At 35.2% G+C, this 22,900-nt stretch overlaps 1 protein-coding gene across 8 annotated transcripts in view; it reads left to right on the forward strand.

Annotated features, from left to right (window-relative positions):
• The first annotated feature begins 976 nt into the window (after positions 1-976).
• The window catches only part of LOC128240281 (disco-interacting protein 2 homolog C-like), a 60,005-nt gene continuing 38,081 nt past the window's right edge, over positions 977-22,900 (forward strand). For 7 of the 8 annotated variants that reach the window (XM_052956848.1, XM_052956851.1, XM_052956850.1 and 4 more), the window contains exons 1-4: positions 977-1,161; positions 6,662-6,739; positions 19,012-19,104; positions 21,901-22,026. In XM_052956848.1, coding sequence (XP_052812808.1) covers positions 1,077-1,161; positions 6,662-6,739; positions 19,012-19,104; positions 21,901-22,026 — 382 coding nt within the window. In that variant the 5' untranslated portion in view covers positions 977-1,076. The remainder of the gene's footprint in view (positions 1,162-6,661; positions 6,740-19,011; positions 19,105-21,900; positions 22,027-22,900) is intronic. The other variant, XM_052956855.1, reaches the window with a different exon arrangement.

A 22,900-nucleotide genomic window follows, 5' to 3' on the forward strand; every position in this document is an offset into this window, starting at 1 on the left:
TGCCACAATCGGAACAATCGGCCATTATCCAACATATACCGTCTCCGTGGCCTGGTGGTTAAGGCGTCCGCCTACGGAGCGGGAGGTCGAAGGTTCGAGTCTCACAAAGGGCTTGTTCTGACATGGCCGGTTGCCGACCCAGCAGCTAGTTAAATCGAGGGGTACCGATTGCCTTCCTGCCAGGCGTCTGGCATTTGGAATAAGGAATCGGGGTAAAGATGTTCACGAATGTAGGTGTCTCATAAGCCCAACGGGCTGGCCCTTAACTAAGAGGGGTGACACTATAATAAACAAACACTTTACTTTATTTGACTATCCCGAAGCTTGTTGGACATGGTCGAGTTGTTTCGATTGAAGCTACCACTGCCACGAAATGCGAAATTTGCCTGGAGCCTCTAAACGGCATTTATGCTTTGAATTTTCGACTACTTGGCATGTCCCTTATATGTGTTCATTCTAATTAAAGCATTTGCAATCCGTACATTAAAACTGTTTTTTTAATTCCTCGGAATTTTCTTCAGTTTGTACGTCTACTGTAAACGCTTACAACACTTTCATCGTACTGTTGTACACGTATAACATGCATATCGTACACAGAAATACCGTAACTACTACGTACATTGGAATCCCAACTTCAAGAACAACCTCCAAGAGGTCAGTAAGTTTAATTAGTAGAGGAAAGAAAAATGACTGAAAGACTTCAGAGGCTCACAAGACACACGACGTGATTTGAAACACTGGCAGAGGTTCAAATGGTAACATTTAACTACCCACACCCATCTGAAAATCACATATTCTCTACGCCTTCTAATAATTTTGTTTTTCGTCCTACATGTTAACGCAAATTTTGTTTTTCATCCTACATGTTTGCGCAGTTTAGACGCACCATAACAAATGTTTAACACCGGTTTATCAGTACTGAGTTCTCGCGTCAATCAGTCAGGCCAATTAGTCCTTCTCATGAGTTATCGCGAGACTGAGGTGGGGTTTCGCTGAAAATCCAATATGGCGACGATCGGCGATATTCAAAGGCTTAATTAGCATTTTTTGATTTTGTGTTTTTGGAATAATCAATCATGGCAGAAGTTGACTCGCTAGGTTTTCAGGTACCGGACGATGTTCGCTTGAAGCTGGCAGAGTTACACCTGGAACTATCGGAGGGTAAGCCATGTTTCTTCACTTTGTTTCGTGCTGTCAAAAATGAGTCAGACTACACGGTCGACACGGTTGATTGAACATACTTTGTGTTGTATTGTTTTTGTTTACTATTGATTGACATTAAGTGCTTTGTTTTTTTGGTGATACTGATATCATTCCAGCATTTGTTAATACCTTTCAAATTATTAGTTTAGACCAGATGATGGTGGTCATATGATAAACACTTACTGACTCAGGAAGACAATGACAGTGACCAGCTGATTTACAAACCCTATTATGACTGTTCTTTATTGACTGAGTGCCCATTACAATTTTTTCGAAACAATTTTTACCATTTTTTGTACCGTAATGATTTAGTAAGGAACCTGTTTACAGGAGAGGCATCACTTGTTAGGGTTTTTGGACAGTTAAATGTGCAAAACTAAGACTTTTTGAAACAAATAGCAGATAATACAGCATAAATTGCCTGAACAGCCTTGACATTATGGCTTTTATTGAAAGACCAGACAGCCCAGATCAAATACCAAACCATGATATGGTCTAGATCAAGAGCTCATACAGCCCAGATTGGCGCTTAATTTTATTTATTTTTATTTCACTATTATATGCCGACCTTGGCCCTAGGTACCCTAGTCTTGGTAGTATTGTCTTTAATCTTGGACTAATTGTTTTTTTTTACCTTGGCTGTATCTTATTTCAGTCTGGGCTGTATCAGTTCCAATGGTCTGTATCATCTTTTAGCTTGGCAATATTGGCTTTATATCCAGGGTGTATGGTCCGCTGATCAGGACCTTATAAATGAAAGACTATATCATTTGAATACTACTTCCGGTATGATACTAAACCATGCTCTGAAACCCAGACGAAATGTGTAGAGCATAAACATTTCAAGAGTACAAATTAAACAGACGATGTTAATTTCACGGTATTACCAGACAGCTTCAATCAAAATACATGTATCACAAAATGCATTTCATTTAAATGGTGTAAAGGTTTAATTACCACTAAGCTTGGGGAAAAAGTTAATTAGACCAAAAGAACATAATGTTGTGGTTCTGGCTACATGCTGATAAATAAGCAGTCTGCAGTCATGTTAAATAGGAAAAAAAATAGACTTTCATTTTATTGCTTTATAATAACAAAGTATAATGTTGTATTGATATAATTATTTTTTTGACATTATGACATAAATGTTGCTTGGAAAGTACCACACTACAAGTGAACTGTATCACTTTGTACAAATAATAGTGCCATATGGTTTACATAATATGTATTATTGTGTGGATTAGTAAGAAGCAGGAGACTTCTATATCTTTGCCAGAAAGATGTAAGACTGCCTGTTTTGGTGTAGCACAACCAGTCTGGGAAGTAATATTTTCAACTGAGGAGTCTTTTTGGACTCAAGAGAGTTGAAAATTATTAACGAAAGTCAATATTGTTCACAGTTTTATTCTCACTCAATTATTATGCTTTTATACACAACAGTCAGCCTCACAAAGTTTTAAAAGGATCGGCCTGAACCATTTCAGGTAGTCTCAGACTCCTGGACTACTAGTTATTTCGCAGACATCATTTAAAATTTTTAGTAATAAGCTCGTTTTGCTATGGAGCTGTCTAAGCTTGCATGTGGTAATTGTCTGACCTCATCAGTTTGACATGTACATGTAGCTGTCAGCCTTGACCTCTTACACAAAGATCATTACCCAAAATTTATCAGGAAAAAATCAGCATTCTTTGTATTGTGCTATTAGTAACAGGGGAGGGTCCAGAACTTGACATAAGAGGGACCCCATGTTGGGGCGCAACTTAGGTTGTGCTTAATTGTGTTATTCATGCTTATTGTCTGTATCATTATTGATTTAAGTATCCCCTTTGAGGGGTGGGGGAAGAGGGGGTGGGGAGGAATAGAGAGAGTGTGTGTGTGTGTGGGGGGGGGGTCCCATGGTTCAGACAATTTTGTGAAAACACTGATTTCTGTTTGTACAAAGGTTTTTCTAAACTTGAAAATAAAATTGTCTCTAGGTCCCTTGCTGTAACAAACTAATTTTTAAATGTTTGATCCAGTATCAGTGCTGTGGATCAATCTGGGAAAGGAACTGTATGATTTATTAGCTAATTTATATAATGTTTCTGTCTGTCTGATGCTATCTACCATCTCTGTGGTGTTGATGTGCTCTGGAAGAGCTGATGGATCTCACATGTTCACATGTTCAGTTACTGGATTATTAAGTTTGCAGATTTTGTTTCTGTTAAAATAATATGAATTAATAGGCTGTATCCTTGGTCAATTTCCCTTTGAAATAGAATAGTTTTCATTCTGAGGAATACAGTTCAGTTTCAGAGCAGTGTGGATAACATTTTCCAATAAGAATTATGGCACAATTGACAGTGTTCTAGAAAGTTATACATGCTACATGTACAGTAGATGTGTTATCACATATAGACTGTCATATAATTTGATAGAATCATCTATTTTTTTTACCTATAAATTACTCCTCACTTAAAAGGGGTGATTATTAGTAATTGATAAAAAGTATACATTTAGACATGAAGTGCTTAATGTTGCTAATGTACATGTAATTCTTTGATCTTGGAAGCCCTTTGCCTTCATAGAACTATACCAGACAAAATAATCAATTTGTTTCCCAGGAATTTGTTGAGTATGTCATATTTCTGCTGATGTTATGAAAGGCGGGAAATTCTACAGCTCTTATATCTGTTCCCCACAATTATACAAATGTTTCCCCTTTGCTGAGATTTGATTCAGTTTGTTAAGATATTCTGTGTTTGAGATGTTTTAATAATGAAAATAAATTGTTTTATTACACATTAAGTTAGCATGAATTAATTTTTGATATACAGCCATGTAGTTTAAGGTATTTGACGTACAGTTATCAGGGCATTTTGCATTCCGCAATGGTCAATATTATTTTGTATCATTTATAAGGGTTTTATGTAAAGAGTTGTATGTAAATATTATACCGTACTCTTTATCAGTAACAAGCTGTATTTTCCTTAAAAGATTGCAAATTAGAAACTCATAAAAAAAAAAAAATAGTATTCAAACTGTAATTAGAATGTTCTTTGAGTTATTTCAGTCATTTATTTAACGCATTATATATAGGTCATCAGCGAGCAACGCCCTTGCAAATAATACGATTATATTCGGTTGTCGATCATAGATATATGAGAAAAAAAGAAGATATATATGAGACATTTTATGTCCTACCTTTTAACATTGTAAGTAGTTTTCTTCAAGCAAACACATAATTTCAAATTTGAAAGAAAACCTGTTCGATGCCGCAGAAGAATAGTTGATGAGTTTCTGTCTGATATCTTAATATAAGCTTTAAGCTTCCAATTAAATTCTTTAAGATTTGTATTGCAATGTTCATTTTTCATTTGAAATAAAATATGTCTAAACCACTCATCAATATTTAAAGTTAATATAGCCAAAGGCTCAAAACATTGCTAAGCTTATATATCATCATAGTTTTTTAGCCATGTTTTAAAAAGAGCAGGATATTGCAGAAAAGAGACAGGTTGCTATCATTTGTATCAGGCTGTGAAGAACTAAAAAGAAATTGACCCAAGAAGCAAATAAATATAATTGCCATTAAATGCCATTATGGAAGTAGTTTTGTGTTTCAACTGCCAGATAAATTGAGATTGTGTGTATTTATAATAATTTAACTTTTTAAACAAAATGAAGGAAAACATGATTATGTATAGCATTCAATTCTCTGAAAGCAGAAGGGTGCACATGCTGGTAAGGGCGGAGTGGTGCTACCAAAACCGGCATGGTGCAGGACCTTACTGTAACTTGTTCTCTAAACCCCTATTTTATACCTTCAATGAGATATACCATGATAGGGCTAATAGCAGAAAATCAGTGTTTCAAGGACTGTTGTTTGATCAGAAAAACTTGAGCGCCTGGTCACAGGTGGCAAAGCCAACTTAAAGCTCTTGGCTTTGAACTATTTAACGGGCCTGAGGTTGCTTTTAAATATGTCAGTGTATTGTTTGGAGATTATTTTCAAAGATATGGTCTAGGGTTGTGAATGTTAAGGCCATTTTTTTGTGAAAAAGATATACTTTTTGGGATTTAATATTAGGCTAGAATTGGGTCCCATTTTACAATTGAAAAGAAAAACAAACAAAATACTGGTACAACCCGTAATTGTTCTTCCCAAAATGCAGTCAATGGTTATCAGCATTTTCAGCAATTTTAGAGAAATTACTTTTTTGCAAAACGCCCAGTGTTAAATTCAGGAATGCATTTTGTATTATTTAAGAAATTATGATACATCAAGGTCAACTTATTAGCTATAAAGACAGAACTGTTTGCACAATTATACCATTACCGTACAAGTCAATTATCTTAGTATGTACATTATTATAGGGGAAATGATCTGTGACACACACAGAATGATATTATGTGAAATGTTTACTTCCTTGTTCAAAGCTCACTAAATACCACCCAGTGGTGCACTTGAAAAGACATTATTGATGTTTATTCATTAAGAAGAACTTATTTTTTCTTTTACAAATGATCAGTTCGAAATTGATGAATGATTCTGCATGTATTTATGTTGCTTTTCCCAGGGTCAGAGCAAGTGATGTTCCGATGATCGATTATAATCGAAAATTGGTTGGTTGGGCCTGAAATTGGTGAAAATGAATGGTATACGGTCATAATCTGGATTCAACTAGCGAGTTGTTTTTCTTCTTTGCCCTTGTCATTAAACATTAAAATATCCTTTAATTAAAGGGAAGCAACTTTATCTTTAGGGAACATAATTTTGAAAATGTTATGACCAGAAGCACCAGAAGCAAAATGTGAATGCATCATTGATTATTCAATATTAATTACTGTGTAAAGAGAAAATCTGCATTTCAGGAAACATAACATGATTCATGTGTTTAGAATAGTACACAATATTGATGACATTAGTATGACAACATTTTTCACCTTTGCTGACAATAGTGGTACCAGAGGACACAATTTGAAATTATTTAAACCTAAAGCAAGGAAATCATTACGTCAAAATTCTTTCGGCAATCGTACAGTTTCAACTTGGAATAATTTGCCACATGAATTAGTGAACACCACATCTGTGAATGCCTTCAAGGCAGGTCTTGATAAACTTTGGAAAAACAAACGGTTTGATACTTCTGAAGTATATTAAGTCATACCGGGGGTGGAGAACTTACAGAAGAAGCAGTTTAAAGGGATTTATTAGCCTTTTAGGGCTAAAGAAGTTCCCTAGACGACAAAAGACAAAAGACAAATAACTCATGTATGTTATGCCAGGAAGCATATGAGTGGCAGTAAATTGGATGAATCATTATTAAATACTGTGTAAAGATAAATATCTGAATTTCAGGGAACATTATTAATGAAGGTCATGCCAAGAAGCATCAGTGCAACACAATCTCATTGTAAGTAATTTTAGTAATTTCTAAAGGGAAATAATTCTACCTAATGTATTCTCTGTTTCAGGGGACATAACTCAGAAAGGCTATGAGAAGAAGAAACAGCGATTGTTACAACCATTCTTGCTGGCACAGCAGGCTCAAGGTGAGAATGAATGAATATGCGTTCATAAAATTTGCATCATGTGTTTGAAAAAAGTAATGATAAGGTTCTACATCAAGAAAGTAGCCATGTCAATAATATGAAGGGAACTACAGGGACAAGCTTAGTAGCCCCAAATTAAACATTTACCCTGTTGACACTTATCAAGAGCCGCTTACGATCATAAGCTTCACAAATCAAATCATCCTAAATTGTGCATAAAAATATGCACATAAAGGACAGGAGCAAACTATTTCTTTATGTTTTTCTAGCCTATATATTCTACCGGGTATGTACACATGCATCTGTGCCCTGTGGAAATACGTTCTACTGCCTTTTTGGCATGAAATTGCATCAGCATCTTTAAAGTATTATGAAATTATCTATAAAATGTAATCAAGGTCCTTTGTAAAAAAAATAGTGTCAATTTGTTCAGGTTAAGATGTATTTTTTGCTGTCCTCTCCCACTCCCTGCCAAAGATATCAGTCACTCTACGTAGTTCACACTTTGCTAAGAAAATGCTTCAAGCTTTTACATGAAAGACCACCTCCCCAACATCTGACCACACTGTCATTTAGAACGTCTCTGAATATAATCAGTAGCTAAATTATGCTTGATACAAATAATGTCTCGGTCATGTAAAGAGGTTTTACTCTTCCTGTTCAATCAAGTATCACCATTACACCATTTCTGTTGGGACAAACGATCTTAACATATGATATATACGAACATACAGCATTTATAAGTAAAGTTTCATGTTGCTAAGCTAGCACTTGGCTATATTTTTGCATTTATTATTATGATGTATTGACTGACATAGCAGGCCTGGAGTGGCAAGTTTGGAGGGGTGAAGTAATAAAAGTACTATCTGCTCCAGTATATCATGTCTCAGACATTAATGTTGCAATGCCATTGATCCAGGACTGGTCAGGCATTGACCCAGTGTTTTTTTCATATTTGGTCACTTAATTATATCTTGGCTTCTCTTTTCCGATTCTGATGAATAAATTAAACATTTCTCAAAAATTGATGCTTGTAAACAGGTTGTCGATGTGATATATATGTTATGGGGTTAGTAGATGACCTGTGTGGGATATAAGGGGCACAAGAAAACATATTTAGGTTCGAGCTTCACTCTCACCAATTATGATTTCCTTTTTTATGTATATCCCATATTGGGTCACCTACTATCCCTGTCACTTAAAACATCGAATGTCATTTAGAACCCACTTTCACCCATTCGTTCATAGTAAAGGTTTTAGTTCATGTCTAACAATTCATAAATACACTTTGCCCGCATGCAGTGGTCAGATATCGGCTCTTGGAGGGCACCATTTGGTAAACATATAGAGAGTTGACTTATCAGCATTCTGTACCCTGTGTATCTGAGTGAATAATGGAGCACTATCAACTGTAGGAATGAGTTTGATAATTTTCGAGTAAAGGAACTTGTAACAACCATTGTTAAAACTCTGATACGTATATAGCAAGTTTGAATGAACTCAGTCTTCCTTGTGAATGGCCAAACATAGTGCACAAAATACTTGTTTCTGATTGGCTGGTTTGAAATGAAGAACTATAATCTTGATTTGTTAAATCAAAATAATTATCAATACATAAATCTATTTATTGAAAAGTCCTGATTAAGCAAATAATCCACGCTCACAAATTGAAGAAATGAGTCAATTATTTGCAAAATCAGACTATTCAATATACAGATTTATGTATTGATAGTTATTTTGATATAATATAATGAGCCATAACAAGCCATAATGAGCCGAATTACCTTGAGTGACAGTTTTATTTCTATTTATTGATGTACCACTGTCAAATTACACAATAAGGTATGCTTAAAGTCTACGTTCAATTCAGTAACTTACTCATGGTATACATTTCAAACATTTTGCATTTGATATAATGCTCGGGAAAAACAAAAAAAGAAAATTTGTATTTCGGAATTCGTACATATAAAAACTGCTCAAATGCTGATCAGCGGATATGATATGGTTATGTGTTACAATAGATATAGAAAACAATTAGGTACGGATTTTTTTATAAAGTGCAAAATTCAAAGTTGAGACCTTTACATTTATAATATTCACCCTGCACGAACATGCGGATTATATATAATTGATATAATGGTTTAGTGGGATAGGCATATCAATAGCTTTATCTTGATAAATGTTTGCACAAAAATGCACAAAACAACTCGTGTGCATTATTTTTCATTTAGCATAATACAATAAAAGCAGCCATTTTCTAACCACCGAAACTTTATGAGGTGCAGTTTTAAGCCATAGCTTAATTTCTTACCTAAGGGAAGACAGACAAAAAAACTACCGATACAAAGTGGGAATTTTGTAATTTATTGCGGATTTTAATGCTGTTTTATATGGGTACATATGTGCTTACTATAAAGATTTCTCTGTTGTTTTTATTTTATTGGGATTTTTCTGGAGGGAAAAAAATAATATTTAGGAGTTTGGTGTAGGCTGAGTTGATCGGTGGATGTATTATGGATTGTTTCTGTGATTTTGTGTGTAATGTTAGAGAAAAATATGAAGGATTGAATTAAATGTGTTGTGTAAAATAGATTATTCTTAGCTTGGATATATACTGTCTAAATACTTTAGTAAGTAGTTAATTATTATTATTATTATTATTATTATTATTATTATCATTATTATTATGTTTATTATTATTATAATTATTTTATTTATTATAATATTATTTTCATTATTATTATCACCATCACCATCATCATCATCATTATTATTATTATATTATTATTATTTTTATTATCATCATCATCATCATCATCATCATCATCATCATCATCATCATATAAAATTATAACTGGAACGTTCAATCTTTTGAAGGTTGAATTAATGCAATTTCATTAAAAATCCTAACTTGTCAGGTTGTCAAAAGGTAAAAGTGACAATGTAATGTCATTGCTCTGGTGTCCTTGCCATGCATAAATGCAAGATATAGCACACATGGTCGATCCATATTTTTAACCTGTCAGATTTTTAAAAGATTTTTTTTTAATGTATTGTCATTGCGATATATTTAATACCCGTAATTTAATTACCGTGAATGTCCTATTAATAACTGTAAATGTCCTAATAGACATGCATGCGCTTAAAGACATGCAAAGACCTGGTCTATTGTCTGATTCTTCAACTTAAAAGTCTTTCCTCACTTAGTCATCAAAATTAGGCTTTTGGATGAACAAGCCCAAATTTTTATACATTTGCTTGGCAACAAAATTTTTAACAAGCTCTGCTAAATAAAATTCAAAATTTGAGCAAGCCCAGAAGAATTGGTTTTCTAAACGATTAAGTCTGCAGGCTGGGCATAGCCCAGCATTGACTAATCGTTTATAAGATTAAAAATAAATGCTTACCTTTTTAGTGTTCAGCACGAAATGCCTCTAAAATGCCTCTACATTTGCCAGTGTGCATGCACAAGCTTCTTGATATTACCACTTTATAGAACAAATTAATGATTAAATGGAATCTGGGCGGCTGTAAATTTCATTTCTTAATGGAAATTTGGCAGTTGTAAACTGCATAATGGATTTTTGTTTGTTAGAGCTCTTCTAAATGATTAAATGGTAATCTGTCTGTCATTATCCCATTGGACGATGCATGAGCCTGAACTCCAAAGGCTTGGGTAAAGAAAGATTCCACTAGCAGATCCAGGAGGGCAGGTGCCCACCCGGCACGCCTCCCTAAAATTGTCCAAGTATACTTTTGTTTCAATAAAGGAGCAAAAAGTAATAAAATACACCCAAAATGCACCATTCGGACTAGAAATTGTTAAAATTTCCCTGCCAACCAAATAAATTGCTGTTCTGAGGGAGGGCACAATTCAAAAGGTTTTACTCCCCTAAGGTACGCCCCCTCTAACGTTCAATCCTGGATCAGCCTCTGGATTCATACAAAAAATGTTCTTACGAAGAAATGGCTGCTTTAAATATAATTCATAGGTGAACATTTCAACACAGTAAGTTCTGATATAAGCCTGAAAAAAGAACAGATATAAGCAAGAAATGTAAAATTAATGGCGTTACCCTATTGCTAAAGGGGAAAAGGCTAGAAATATATCAACTATATTACCAGCCAGTTTTCCATTTTGGCTACAGGACATCATGTGTTCTAACATTATGTGGCAATGTTTCATTTTTTGCTCACGAAAAGGTCGTTAAGAGGAGAAAGTAAACGAATGCATTGTATTATGTTTTTGCATCATTTATATTTTTTATTAAAGGGACTTTGTATATTTTTTTTATAGAGTCAAACATTGAATAATTTGTTGTGTTTTGTTAAGTTGTGTGTTATACGTTCCTCATTGAAGTAAAGTTATCATCGATAGCTATTTACTAGTTTTTTCGTAAATATTTATAGAAGCAGCAATTTTGAATACATAATTGAAATTGAATAATTTTAAGCCTGATTTAACTTTTACGTAAAATGATAATCTGACAGTGAATTGCTGTTATCGTATTAATTTTTTCAGATAAATTTATGATATAACCTAGTTTAAAAAATAAATATATATAGTGTTCTTAATAAGAACAGGCTGCCTGCCAAAATGGACGGTTCATTGGGCAATTGGGCCGGTTCAGATCTGGAAAAATAAATGAATTTTAAGTAGAATAAGTAGTAGCTGTTCAGTTACTTTACTGTTTGAGACAGTCCAACCGAAACTTTTTGAGAACCCTGTACTATATATGTTTTGTTACCGAATTTGCCGACATATTAATATCTGTAAATGCCCTTACACTTTCAAAGAAAGTGTTATTAGTTGAAATACTGTGCGATACCACTTAAATGTGAAGACAATTAGACAATGAAAAAGTCTTCTCTAATAAAGGTGTTTTTGGTTTCTCAAAATATCATTACAGCCCATTATTTTAAAATTTCTCATATCACAAACTGGGCCGTCTTGAACACCATCTTGAATTTAGAAAATTTGCAAGAGCAACTTTACAGGAGAGACCAAAGTCACTTTTCATAATCAATGTCATTCTCTAAACACAACATGGAAATAATTTGTATAAATTCCGGACTCTTTTTTTCCCACCAATGAGGTCACTTGGAACCCAGACTATAATAAACTCAGGACAGTTTTATTAGCTTGTCTATATTTCAATGAATAGTACTTAAAACAAGTTACAATTGTCATAGCCTTGGTGTTGTTGTTGGCCATATAACAGTGTTCAAGATGTTTAAAAAACATGATAATCTTAGTACACATCAGTCATTGAAATTAGTCTTTTGGATGAACAAGCCCGAATTCATTTACTATATATACTGCTTTGCATTACATTTTTGAACAAGCCCTGCTGAATGAAACCCAAAATTTGAGCAAGCCTGAAAAGCATTTAACCTGAGTGCACGGCTTGTGGGCTTGTGCTTATTTCGACCACTGACGCGTGTTGCAAGCAACATTATGCACATGTGTGGCTTTATTTGGCTTAATATTCGGTGGAGGTTATAATATATTATGTACTTTTTTGTTTCTTTAAGAGCACACTCATTTTTTCATTTAAAAATTTTTTTTTGGGGTCCATTTTTTAAAACAAAAACATCTTGGGGGTTTTCAAAACAGATATTGGAAATATTATTTTTATTTAAGGGGAAAAAAATGTTTCAGCTAAACTTCAGCCCTGAATTTATCAGGAAATACAACCCTGCAAGTACATGTACTATACATCATAACAATCGAACACTTGTCTTTGTTTATTTCTGCTTTTCAAATGACCAGAATTCATATGAACTACTATTTACTTCAAACGATACACTTAATTTTCGATGAGATATAGTCAACTATTTAAGTCTTGTCTATTGAAGCTGTTGACACTTAACATGAATGTTTGAAACAATCGGTGTAATAGCCCTAAACAATCGCAATAAAGGCGGCCATTTTATCATTTCATCACACTTAAGATGCTTACTCATAACAAATGAGGAAATGCTTTAAACAATAAACCATGTCAGAATATTTGGGTATATGTTTACAAATCACATGGCTTTAAGACATGTTTCATGATGATTGTTTATAGGAAACTTCAATGGGTTTATACATGTATAGGGTGGTTAGTTAGTATGTCACGAATCTTGCAACCCAGCATGTTTTTGATAGCCATTAACTTTAATGTATTTATTATGATCAAATTTGCAGATAATTGAATACTTGTCCTTGTGTGAAACATCTTGTAAATTTTTCAGTATATTTATTGTCATTGCTTTAGTACCAATAATGATGAGGCTGACTTCCCCTTGCAAAAAACCTTAATGACAACCAGAACTGGGAAACATTTCACTTCACAAGAGATGTAGTACACACATTAACATGACATTTCAAAAAGCAGGTCCAAGCACTCTGGTGAAATATATGTTGACTTTGTCCCTTTTAAACTGAGAAACATGGGCAAGTTGCTTAGGCACAGCTCTTTGTAAAAGTACCACATATATGTAACGCTATACAAGATTACCAGGTAGCACTAAATAAGAGTTCCACATAGTCCTATTTGAGTGTACCACATAGCACTATATGAGAGTACCACTTAACACTATATGAGAGTACCACATAACATTATACAAGAGTACCACTAAGCACCATATGAGAGTACCAACTAACATTATCTGAGAGTACCACATAACAACATGAGTACAACATAACATTATATGAGAGTACCACATAACATAATATGACAGTACCACATAACAATCTGAGTACAACATAGTACTTTATGAGAGTACCACATAAAACTATATGAGAGTGTCACATAGCACAATATGGGAGTACCACTTAGCAATATATGGGAGTACCACTTAGCGCTATATGGGAGTACCACTTAACACTATATGAGAGTACCACATAACATTATACAAGAGTACCACTAAGCACCATATGAGAGTACCAACTAACATTATCTGAGAGTACCACATAACAACATGAGTACAACATAACATTATATGAGAGTACCACATAACATAATATGACAGTACCACATAACAATCTGAGTACCACATAGTACTTTATGAGAGTACCACATAAAACTATATGAGAGTGTCACATAGCACAATATGGGAGTACCACTTAGCAATATATGGGAGTACCACTTAGCGCTATATGGGAGTACCACATAGGGCTATATAAGAGTACCACATAACACTCTATGGGAGTACCACTTAGCTCTATATGGGAGTACCACTTAGCTCTATATGGGAGTACCACTTAGCACTATATAGGAGTACCACTAAGCACTATATGGGAATACCACTTAGCACTATATTTGAGTACCACATAGTGCTATATGGGACCACATAGCACTATATGGGAGTACTACATAGCACTATATGAGGGTTCCACATAGTGATGTATGAGATACCACATAGCGCTATAAAGGAGTTCCACATAACACTTGATGAGAGTTACACATAATGCTTTTTAAGAGTACCACATAATACTATATGAGAGTACCACTTAGCGTGAATGGGAGTACCACATAGCAATATATGTGGGTACCACATAGCACTATATGAGAGTACCACATAGTGACATATGAGGGTACCACATTGCACTTTATGAGAGTACCATATAGCACTAAATGAGAGTACCATAGAGCACTCTTTGCACCTATTTATGATGCTTTTTTGGCTCCCTTAGGATACCACAATAATGAATAAGTGCATTGATGCTTAAATATCTTGATTCAATGGTTTCCTTGTTTCATTAAAAATCAATTGCCTTGATATGTGAAGTGTTTGTTCAGCAAATAATTACTAAATACTTCAACAGTGTTTTTGTTGTGGTTGTATATATTTCCCATACCTAACAATGTAAAACACAGACGTTTATAATGATAATAATGGTGGCACAACCCCTTAGTGTTCAAATGTGTCTTAAAGTACCAGCATGACTCAGCATGTTTACTTAGAAATCTAAAGACAGATAACCTGTAGATTCACAATGTTGATTGATCGAAGTGATACCATAACACTTTGTGGGTTAGGAAGGCAGCCAACTTTATCAGCATGTTATCCATGTGGGAATATTTTTGAGAAGATAAATCCGCTGACATGGACTGATAAATTGTAAATTGAAGTGTAAATTGGTGTTTTGGTGTCACTGGTATTTGTCTTTTGCATATTTTGCATCCTTGATGGTTAAAATGAGCTGAGGTGGTCCAGCGGTGATTAGTGAGTGGGTGTCTCAGCCTCTCACCCAAGATTGTGGGTTCTGGTCAGACTGACAGCACCAGACAGCATGACAGGCAGCATGTTCTCTTGGCTTCTAGGTGTCCTCACAATTGATTTGACACTTGAAATCGGATAAGGACCACTCTCAATAATCACTTACTTTGATCAACAAGGGAATATATTGAATCCCTGTCAATGTGCATGTTTGTCCAGCGCCATCTTGTGACTTCCAAATCTCTCGATTTCCATGTTAACTGTTACAAATATTATTATTAGCAGCATGGTTGAAGGTAAATTGATCTATATTATCAGTTGCTTTATTGACAAATTTTGTTAAAGTAAAAAACTTAAAAATAAAATTAAGTCTAAGAGTCAGTGAAGAGTTTCAAGTGCTTTACATCAGATTTTTGTCACAAAAGAATGCAAGAAACCTTGATAAGAGCAAAATGTGATACTAAACAATAGAAAAACCACAATTGTTATTTGCATGGTCAAGGTTAAAGGAATCATGGGGCATCACAGTTTATGTTGCATTGTGTCTTCTAACATGGTCTATTCGGTGTCCATGCCAGAAGGTACTAAGTGACCTTTAATAAAGAACGTTTTGGTATATTTTGGCATTAACACCCCCATGCTGAACAACTGTCTAGAAGTCTCAAGGGCCGAAATTGACTGAATTGTGGTTGAAATCTTCATACCAGTCTATAGCTGTTAGGCCAATTTGAATTAATTGCTAGATTTTCATTGAAATATTTCTTTAAATGGGGGCGGGGGGGGGGGGGGGGGGGGGGGGTAAACATAATATTTTTGATTTTTGTTGATGACTGTTTCTTCTACGTTGAATATCTCTTTCTTATTACATAAGGGACCATATACATCATGTATTTCTAGACGAACTACGAACATTATCTTAATAATTCTCCTTTTTTACATGTGAATGTTATACACATATAGACACAATTGTAATGAATGAACCCTGTTTCTGAACAGTACCGGACTGATACGCAGATACAGACCCTGAATGAACATTTTATTTGAGTCAATAAAATTTAAGGGGAGGGGGAAAAAAAGAGAGGACGGCTGGGAATGAAAAACAAGTAATTAATTTATAGTCGCCTTGCATGCTGTGACCACAATTGTCTTGACGTATACATGTACATTCTAAATATTCCTTTTGTTTACAATTTGATGCAAATGAAGTGATGCTTAGTCATTTGATTCTAATAAACTTCATAATATGACAATGGAAGATCAGAACAATGGTGTCTGATAGGGTCTTTTTCAATCTGAGGTTTCACGGAGAGCTAAGGAAGTCAAAATGTTCACCATTTCCGAATAATTCTCAATTTTCAACTAATTGTTTAAACATCTGTACTCGTTACAAAGGAGAATCATTCTATCATGAAAATCATTAGCACACAGAGCACACTTTGGAGAGCTGTTTTTATGATGTACATCGAGAATGATTCAGAATATTTTCATGAGCTAGGATGTTTATAAATGTTGTTTCATTCTGCAGGACATGTATGGGAGATACAAAGGTCAGAAGTCTTCAATTTTTCTCACATTCATATGACTGTGATTGTTAATTAAGCAGAACATAAAAAATTGAGGTTAAAGATTGATAAAAAGATGAATTAGAGTAATTAATTTAATCTTTAATATTGGTAGAATTATACATGTTGTATTATTAGCGTAACATAAAATAGTCGGTTTTTAGCAATAGCCATTTTTCTATAAAAAAGAAAGCATATTTTCCTAGCCTTGATGTCATCTGAGCATCGTTGTGCCGTTACTAAAGAGCTTGGTACACCTGTTGTCAGAGATAATTAGTACCTGTAAAGTATTGGTCCATAACTCTCGCTTCAAAAACTTTCAAGTTATCCCCCTTGTTTGTAAAAAAGCAACATTTGAAAGTTGCAGTTCGCTCTGTGGCATTTTTGTTTTAGAAGTAGTAAACAGGTGATGAAGTGATTCGCTACAGGACATTGAAATGATAACAAGATGTTGATTTTAAATGTGTATTCAGCTTTCCTCACAAAGACGATAAGTGATATTAAAGTGGATTTACCATTCTGACTCAGTCTGGAAGAATGATGAATTCATGACCACAGTATGACTGTTTGTTGACCACACCAGAAATGAATTACTGTATTATTGAGGTTAATGAGTTTTTAAATTGTTTGATATTCTCATTATAAGTTGATGGTTGTCAACCTATCTGGAGTTGAGCAGGTCCATATAATGTCGATACTATATATATTTTAAACTGGCCAAATGAAGCTCCATCATTCAATAGAGTTTAACTTTATTTTCTGGGAGACTGAGAGCACTTGGCTTACTGGTTTAAAAAAGATGTCCACTTCTCACCCTTGATGTTTTTGGTTCAAACCTTCTCATGGCTTCGCATGATGGACACCAGTACAAGTTTCCATCTTGTGATGCTTAAAGTAACCAACATTCATCACATTAGAGCTTGAAAGAAAGTGTGTATAAACTAAATTTGACTTCCACCCTAGACTAAATTATACTATTGTTGATATTCAAGTTGTTTTAACAAGAATTATGATTGTTACACAGTCATCGAAATTAGACTTTCGAATGAACAAGCCCGAATTCTTATACTATTGCATGGAATTATATTTTCGAACAAGCCCTGCTATATAAAATTCAGACTTTGAGCAAGCCCGCAAGACATTTTACCAGTGAAGGGCTTGCGGGCTTGTGCTAATTTTGACCACTGGTTGACTTAACCAGAAATGAATGATTGAGCTTATAATGCGGTTTTGAAGTGTTTGATATTCTCATAGTTATGAATGCTTGCCAACCTAGCTGGGCTTGGACATGACCACATAAAGCTGAAATTAATCATACCAATACTTTTAGTAATGACCATGCCATTAGGGTCATACTGTATCTGTCCTGAATATGATCATAACAAATTTGTCCTTTACATGATCAATTTTTTGATAAATTTGTCCTGTATAATGATAAAGCTAAATTTGTCTTGTATATAGCTGGTCATACTAAAATTGGCCTGTTTATGATCAAAAGTCAAACGGTGTTTGTCTTCTGCATGTCATTTAGTCCGCAGGGGCTGACCCAGGAATTGATGTTAGAGGAGATGGGGCGTAACAAAGGGGCACAACTTTTTGACATAAGCTCCTCCCTCAGACCTCTCCTGGTCCTCCCTGAATTTGCAAGTTCTTGTGTACAAATGTGTTTACCTTGGAGAAGTTGACTTATGATGTATTGCTCTGTTATTTTAGCTGATACTTAAGGACACATTCCTGATTGTTTGTTTTTTAAGAATGAAACCAACATGATTACTTGCATTTTAAATGTTTTCTGACAGTATAACATTTTTATCGTTTTGAAAGACATTGATATCTTAATTATTTTCCTGAAATTACTGCAGCATAATTTCCCTAAGTGAGCTTAGCGATAAGAATGATATCAAATACAGATATTGATACCATGCATTATTACAACCTTTCAACACAAAACTAGTGGCATTTATTAAAAATATTATCTTTTTCAATTGCCATATTAATCTTGTTAAAAGATACCCCAGGGGCAAATAAATGGTATATGAAGGCAACATTAGTTTACCAGGGTAGAAGTTAATAGTCAACAAAATCACTGACCAAGTAAACAGGTCATATTTCAGCAAAATAAGCCCAATTGTTTATGTTATAAATTGCTATGTATGAGCAAGACCTAGAAACCATGGAAATGACCAGGAAAAGACCCTGCGCATCTAATATATATTGACAATTCTAGGACTTAGCGCAAGAAGGTTGTAATGACTCCTATTTCTATTTTGTGTTACAACTGTCTTGCACTAAGCCCGTGAAATACAGAATATGCTCAGCTCAGCTCAAATTTAAGTTAAGATATGATAAGATATAAAACCACATAGTCATATTCCGTCCTAATGTGTCAACGGTAGGTTTCATTCCGTTCTATTGGTCTGATTGAGAAGACTTGGCTTAAGAACAGGGCTTAAAGATCCATGATTGTTCTTGCTGAATGAGAGATATTTTTTATGGTTTCAGAAGTCCAGGTCTCCAGTGAACCCAGCCCACAGTCATCAGCCCAACGTCGGGCTCAAAGGAGACTGACCCGGGAAGATAACAGATACCACTCGGGTATGAAAACACCATTTCTGGGTGAGGTTAGGGTGCATGTTTGTGTGTGGTTTGGGCTTCGGGTAGGGTATTTCAGTAGTTTGGGTTGAAGTTCACTTTAGCCGAGAGTCGGGGTCAGATGAGACTGCCCAAGGATTATATAAGAAACCACTTTAAATTTGCTAGGATGGGTTTGGGTGTATGTTTTGTTTCGTCATGGGTGGGTGGGGGGGGGTTTAGTGGTTGTATTAGATGCATCTTAGGGGGAGGGGGAGTGTGTTATGCTGTCGAAGTAGGGGCTTGAAACTAGCTAGAAAAGAGTGGGGCTAAGATGGAGTGGGGCTAAGATGGAGCGGGGCAAGGGTAGAGTGGGGCAAGGATGTAGTGAGGCAATGATGGAGTTGGGCAAGGGTGGAGTGAGGCAAGGATGGAGTGGGGCAGGGATGGAGTGGGGCAAGGTTGAAGTGGGGCAAGGGTAGAGTGGGGCAAGGATGGAGTGGGGCAAGGGTGGAGTGAGGCAAGGATGGAGTGGGGCAAGGGTGGAGTGAGGCAAGGATGGAGTGGGGCAAGGGTGGAGTGGGGCAAGGGTGGAGTTGGTCAAGGGTGGAGTTGGTCAAGGGTAGAGTTGGGCAAGGATGGAGTGGGGCAATGGTGGAGTGAGGCAAGGATGGAGTGGGGCAGGGATGGAGTGGGGGCAAGGATGGAGTTGGGCAAGGATAGAGTGGGTCAAGAGTGGAGTGGGGCAAGGATGGAGTTGGGCAAGGGTGGAGTGGGGCAAGGGTGAAGTGGGGCAAGGATTGAGTGGGGCAAGGTTGAAAGGGGCCAAGGTTGGAGGAGGGGCAAGGTTTTTAGTGTTTGCAGTCCTAGATGTGTTATTTGCAGTGTTCGTATGGGAGTAGAAATCAGATATAACACTAGTGTTGTAGTGCACTTGATTTTCTTGCTGTCAGCCGGATTAAATGAACATTTAATCATTTATACATAATCAGCATTTTCACTTATTATTAGAGGTAAAGGGTGCCATATTCAAGTTGTGTGCTATGTACGTAACCTATCCCATTTTGTTGCTTTGTATCACTTCAATAATTATAGCTTTAGTTCTAATTTCTTTAATTTTTGGTTCGCTTTAAATAGGAGTTGGCATGGGTACGAATGTACAGAAATAATGAAATACATGTATTGAAACAAAAACAAACTTGCAGAGATAAAAGTGTGCAGTATTGAAGTAAACATCTGCTCAAGAGTCTGTGGTTAACACTCGTCTTTGTTTGAAGAATTTTGAGAAAGGCAGATTTTTGTGGTTTGGTTGAAATAGGCCAAGTAAAGTAATACCAAAGTTTGCTCGCAAAATAACAGGGTGAAAAAAAGCTCAAGCCCTTAACGCCTGCCTGTTTTGTGCTTATATGTTTTCATATAAACTGGGCTAGTTATGTTTTTCAAGGTCAAAGCCAACATATGGATTCAGAGAGTTAAGAAATACTTCATGAGAGCAATTATTTACCGTGTTGAGATGGTCTACGGTGCAGGGGGCTGTATCAATAAAGGTCTTAATTGATTTTAATCATAAAATACTGTCATAATTTCATATTTTTGCTAGATATTTTCAGTTAATTGAATTTTAGCCAGCATCAAAAATGAACATAAAGTTGAGGAAATAAAAAATATTGATTTATTGCCATTTAAGATGTTTATACAGATTTGATATTTTAATTTAGTTATTACTCAAATCTTTTATTGAAATGACCCCCAGTACTTATTCTGAAGATCAAATCAATGTAGTGTCATTTAAGATGTTTATACAGATTTGATATTTTAATTTAGGTATTACTCAAATCTTTTATTGAAATGACCCCCAGTACTTATTCTGAAGATCAAATCAATGTAGTGTCATTTAAGATGTTTATACAGATTTGATATTATAATTTAGTTACTATTAAAATCTATTTTTGAAACGACCCCCAGTTCTTCTATAGGAGGTCTATCCTGGGTGTGAGTTCACTCCTAAGATTCTAGATGAAACACTGGCCCTCAGGCTTTCACTTTCGTTGACTGGTAACCAGTTCAAAGAATGAAACAGATTTTTAATGTCTAGACGCACATGCCCCTTTCGAAAAAAAAAAATTCTGGTACAATTTGTTAGGTTTTATGAGGATTAATGAGCGTAATGTTTTGCCAGTGTGTGTGCTTTGGATCTACGTCTTCAATAAAATGTTTCGTTGCCTGGAAATGAATGATGTTAATATTTCATTGAGAATAGTTATGCTTTATGACGCAAATGTTCATGTGGTATTAACAGGTTCAACCTTTAGCTTTTGAAAGTTGGTGTTGTGATTTATGCATAGATAAAAGTTAATTTTAAATTAAGATCAGCATTTGTTTTAAAAGTCATCAGATAGTGCTTAACAGTAGATGACCATCTAAAGATCTATTTTGTTAAGTATTAAAAAATGCGTATTACCTGGACAGGGAAACATAGATTTAACGTTTTTCAGATATAAAAATGAGCTTGAAGGTTAAAATTCAGGTGCAATTTGGTACTTGATACTAATAAATACATATATTTTGACCTATCTACTGGTATTCTTTAACTTGATCAAGTTGGTAATGCATTAAAAACCCTGGCATACCATTGTTCAGATGTTATGTCTCATGTCCAATGCAAACATTCTGGAAAATAATGCAGATTTTTATAAAATATCTCCTGATTATTTCACGTCCAATTCAAGTACAACATTCTCACCAAGCCAAGAAAAAAGGTCTGAACATAATCTGGCACTTGCACGATCACAAACACACCGATTGCTGTGGTTTTTACAGAGATTCGCACGGAGGCAGTTATGCAAGCCCTGGCCTCACACAACAAGAAAATCCCTGTGATACCACACTCAACCAAGCGCACGTCCGCGTACCAGGGAAACCAGCGACATCGGGATAGCCGGCATGGTGAGGGGCTTGTTTGATGTTTGCGTGATGAAGTTTGTTTTTCTTTTGCAATACCTGCTTTAATTAAAAAAGGCTTGTAATGGCACACTGCGGCTTCAGCCTACATATCGTACGTATTCCCACAGTTATCTGGCTTTATGTTAATTCTATGCTGCCTTATATTTTACTTACTAGGACAATAATACATTTATTCTTTTTTTGGCTAGTCTGTGTTTTGAAGAATTTCTGTTTTGAGTTAATGTTGTAGCATTTATTTTGTTGTTGTCGTTGTTGTTGTAGTGACAAGCCTTTAATGTTGGCCATTACTCAAAAAATCAAGATATTCAATTGAAACTTTGTTCAAATGTTGCAGCTCACAATACACTCAGGGCCAAGTACTTGGCTTCAATAATTGTTGAGTTGTGCCCATGTTTTGAACATGATACAATACTGAGGGTCTTTGAAAGTTACAGTTACAGAATTTGTAAATCAATAATGCAACAGTGTAATTGTAAATTTGATTGTCTGCATCTCAGACAAGTTCAGTCATTGGTTTTTCACTTGTCATTTTTCTCTTCCTCTTTTGACAGTTAAAGGTACCAGACACCGGATGGTCCCTAAATCGGCAAATACAGTATTTCTTCTATAGAACACTAAAATTGTCAAGACAAGCTAGTATAAGGCTGTTAAAACATAATTTTATGTGATTATAATAATATTTTGTCACTGTCTCATCGGAGTTTACCAGTTTAAAAATAGGGCTTAATTGTTTCCCAGTTTATAGTGTGTTTATTAAGCATGTGAATGTTCTGGATTATTACAGATAAATATACAGATGCTATTTTTATAATAACTGGTTTTTACGTGGTCGACAAACCCAGTAAATATCGAAATG

The sequence above is a fragment of the Mya arenaria genome, chromosome 7 (genome assembly GCF_026914265.1).
Source record: "Mya arenaria isolate MELC-2E11 chromosome 7, ASM2691426v1".
Classification (NCBI taxonomy): domain Eukaryota; kingdom Metazoa; phylum Mollusca; class Bivalvia; order Myida; family Myidae; genus Mya; species Mya arenaria.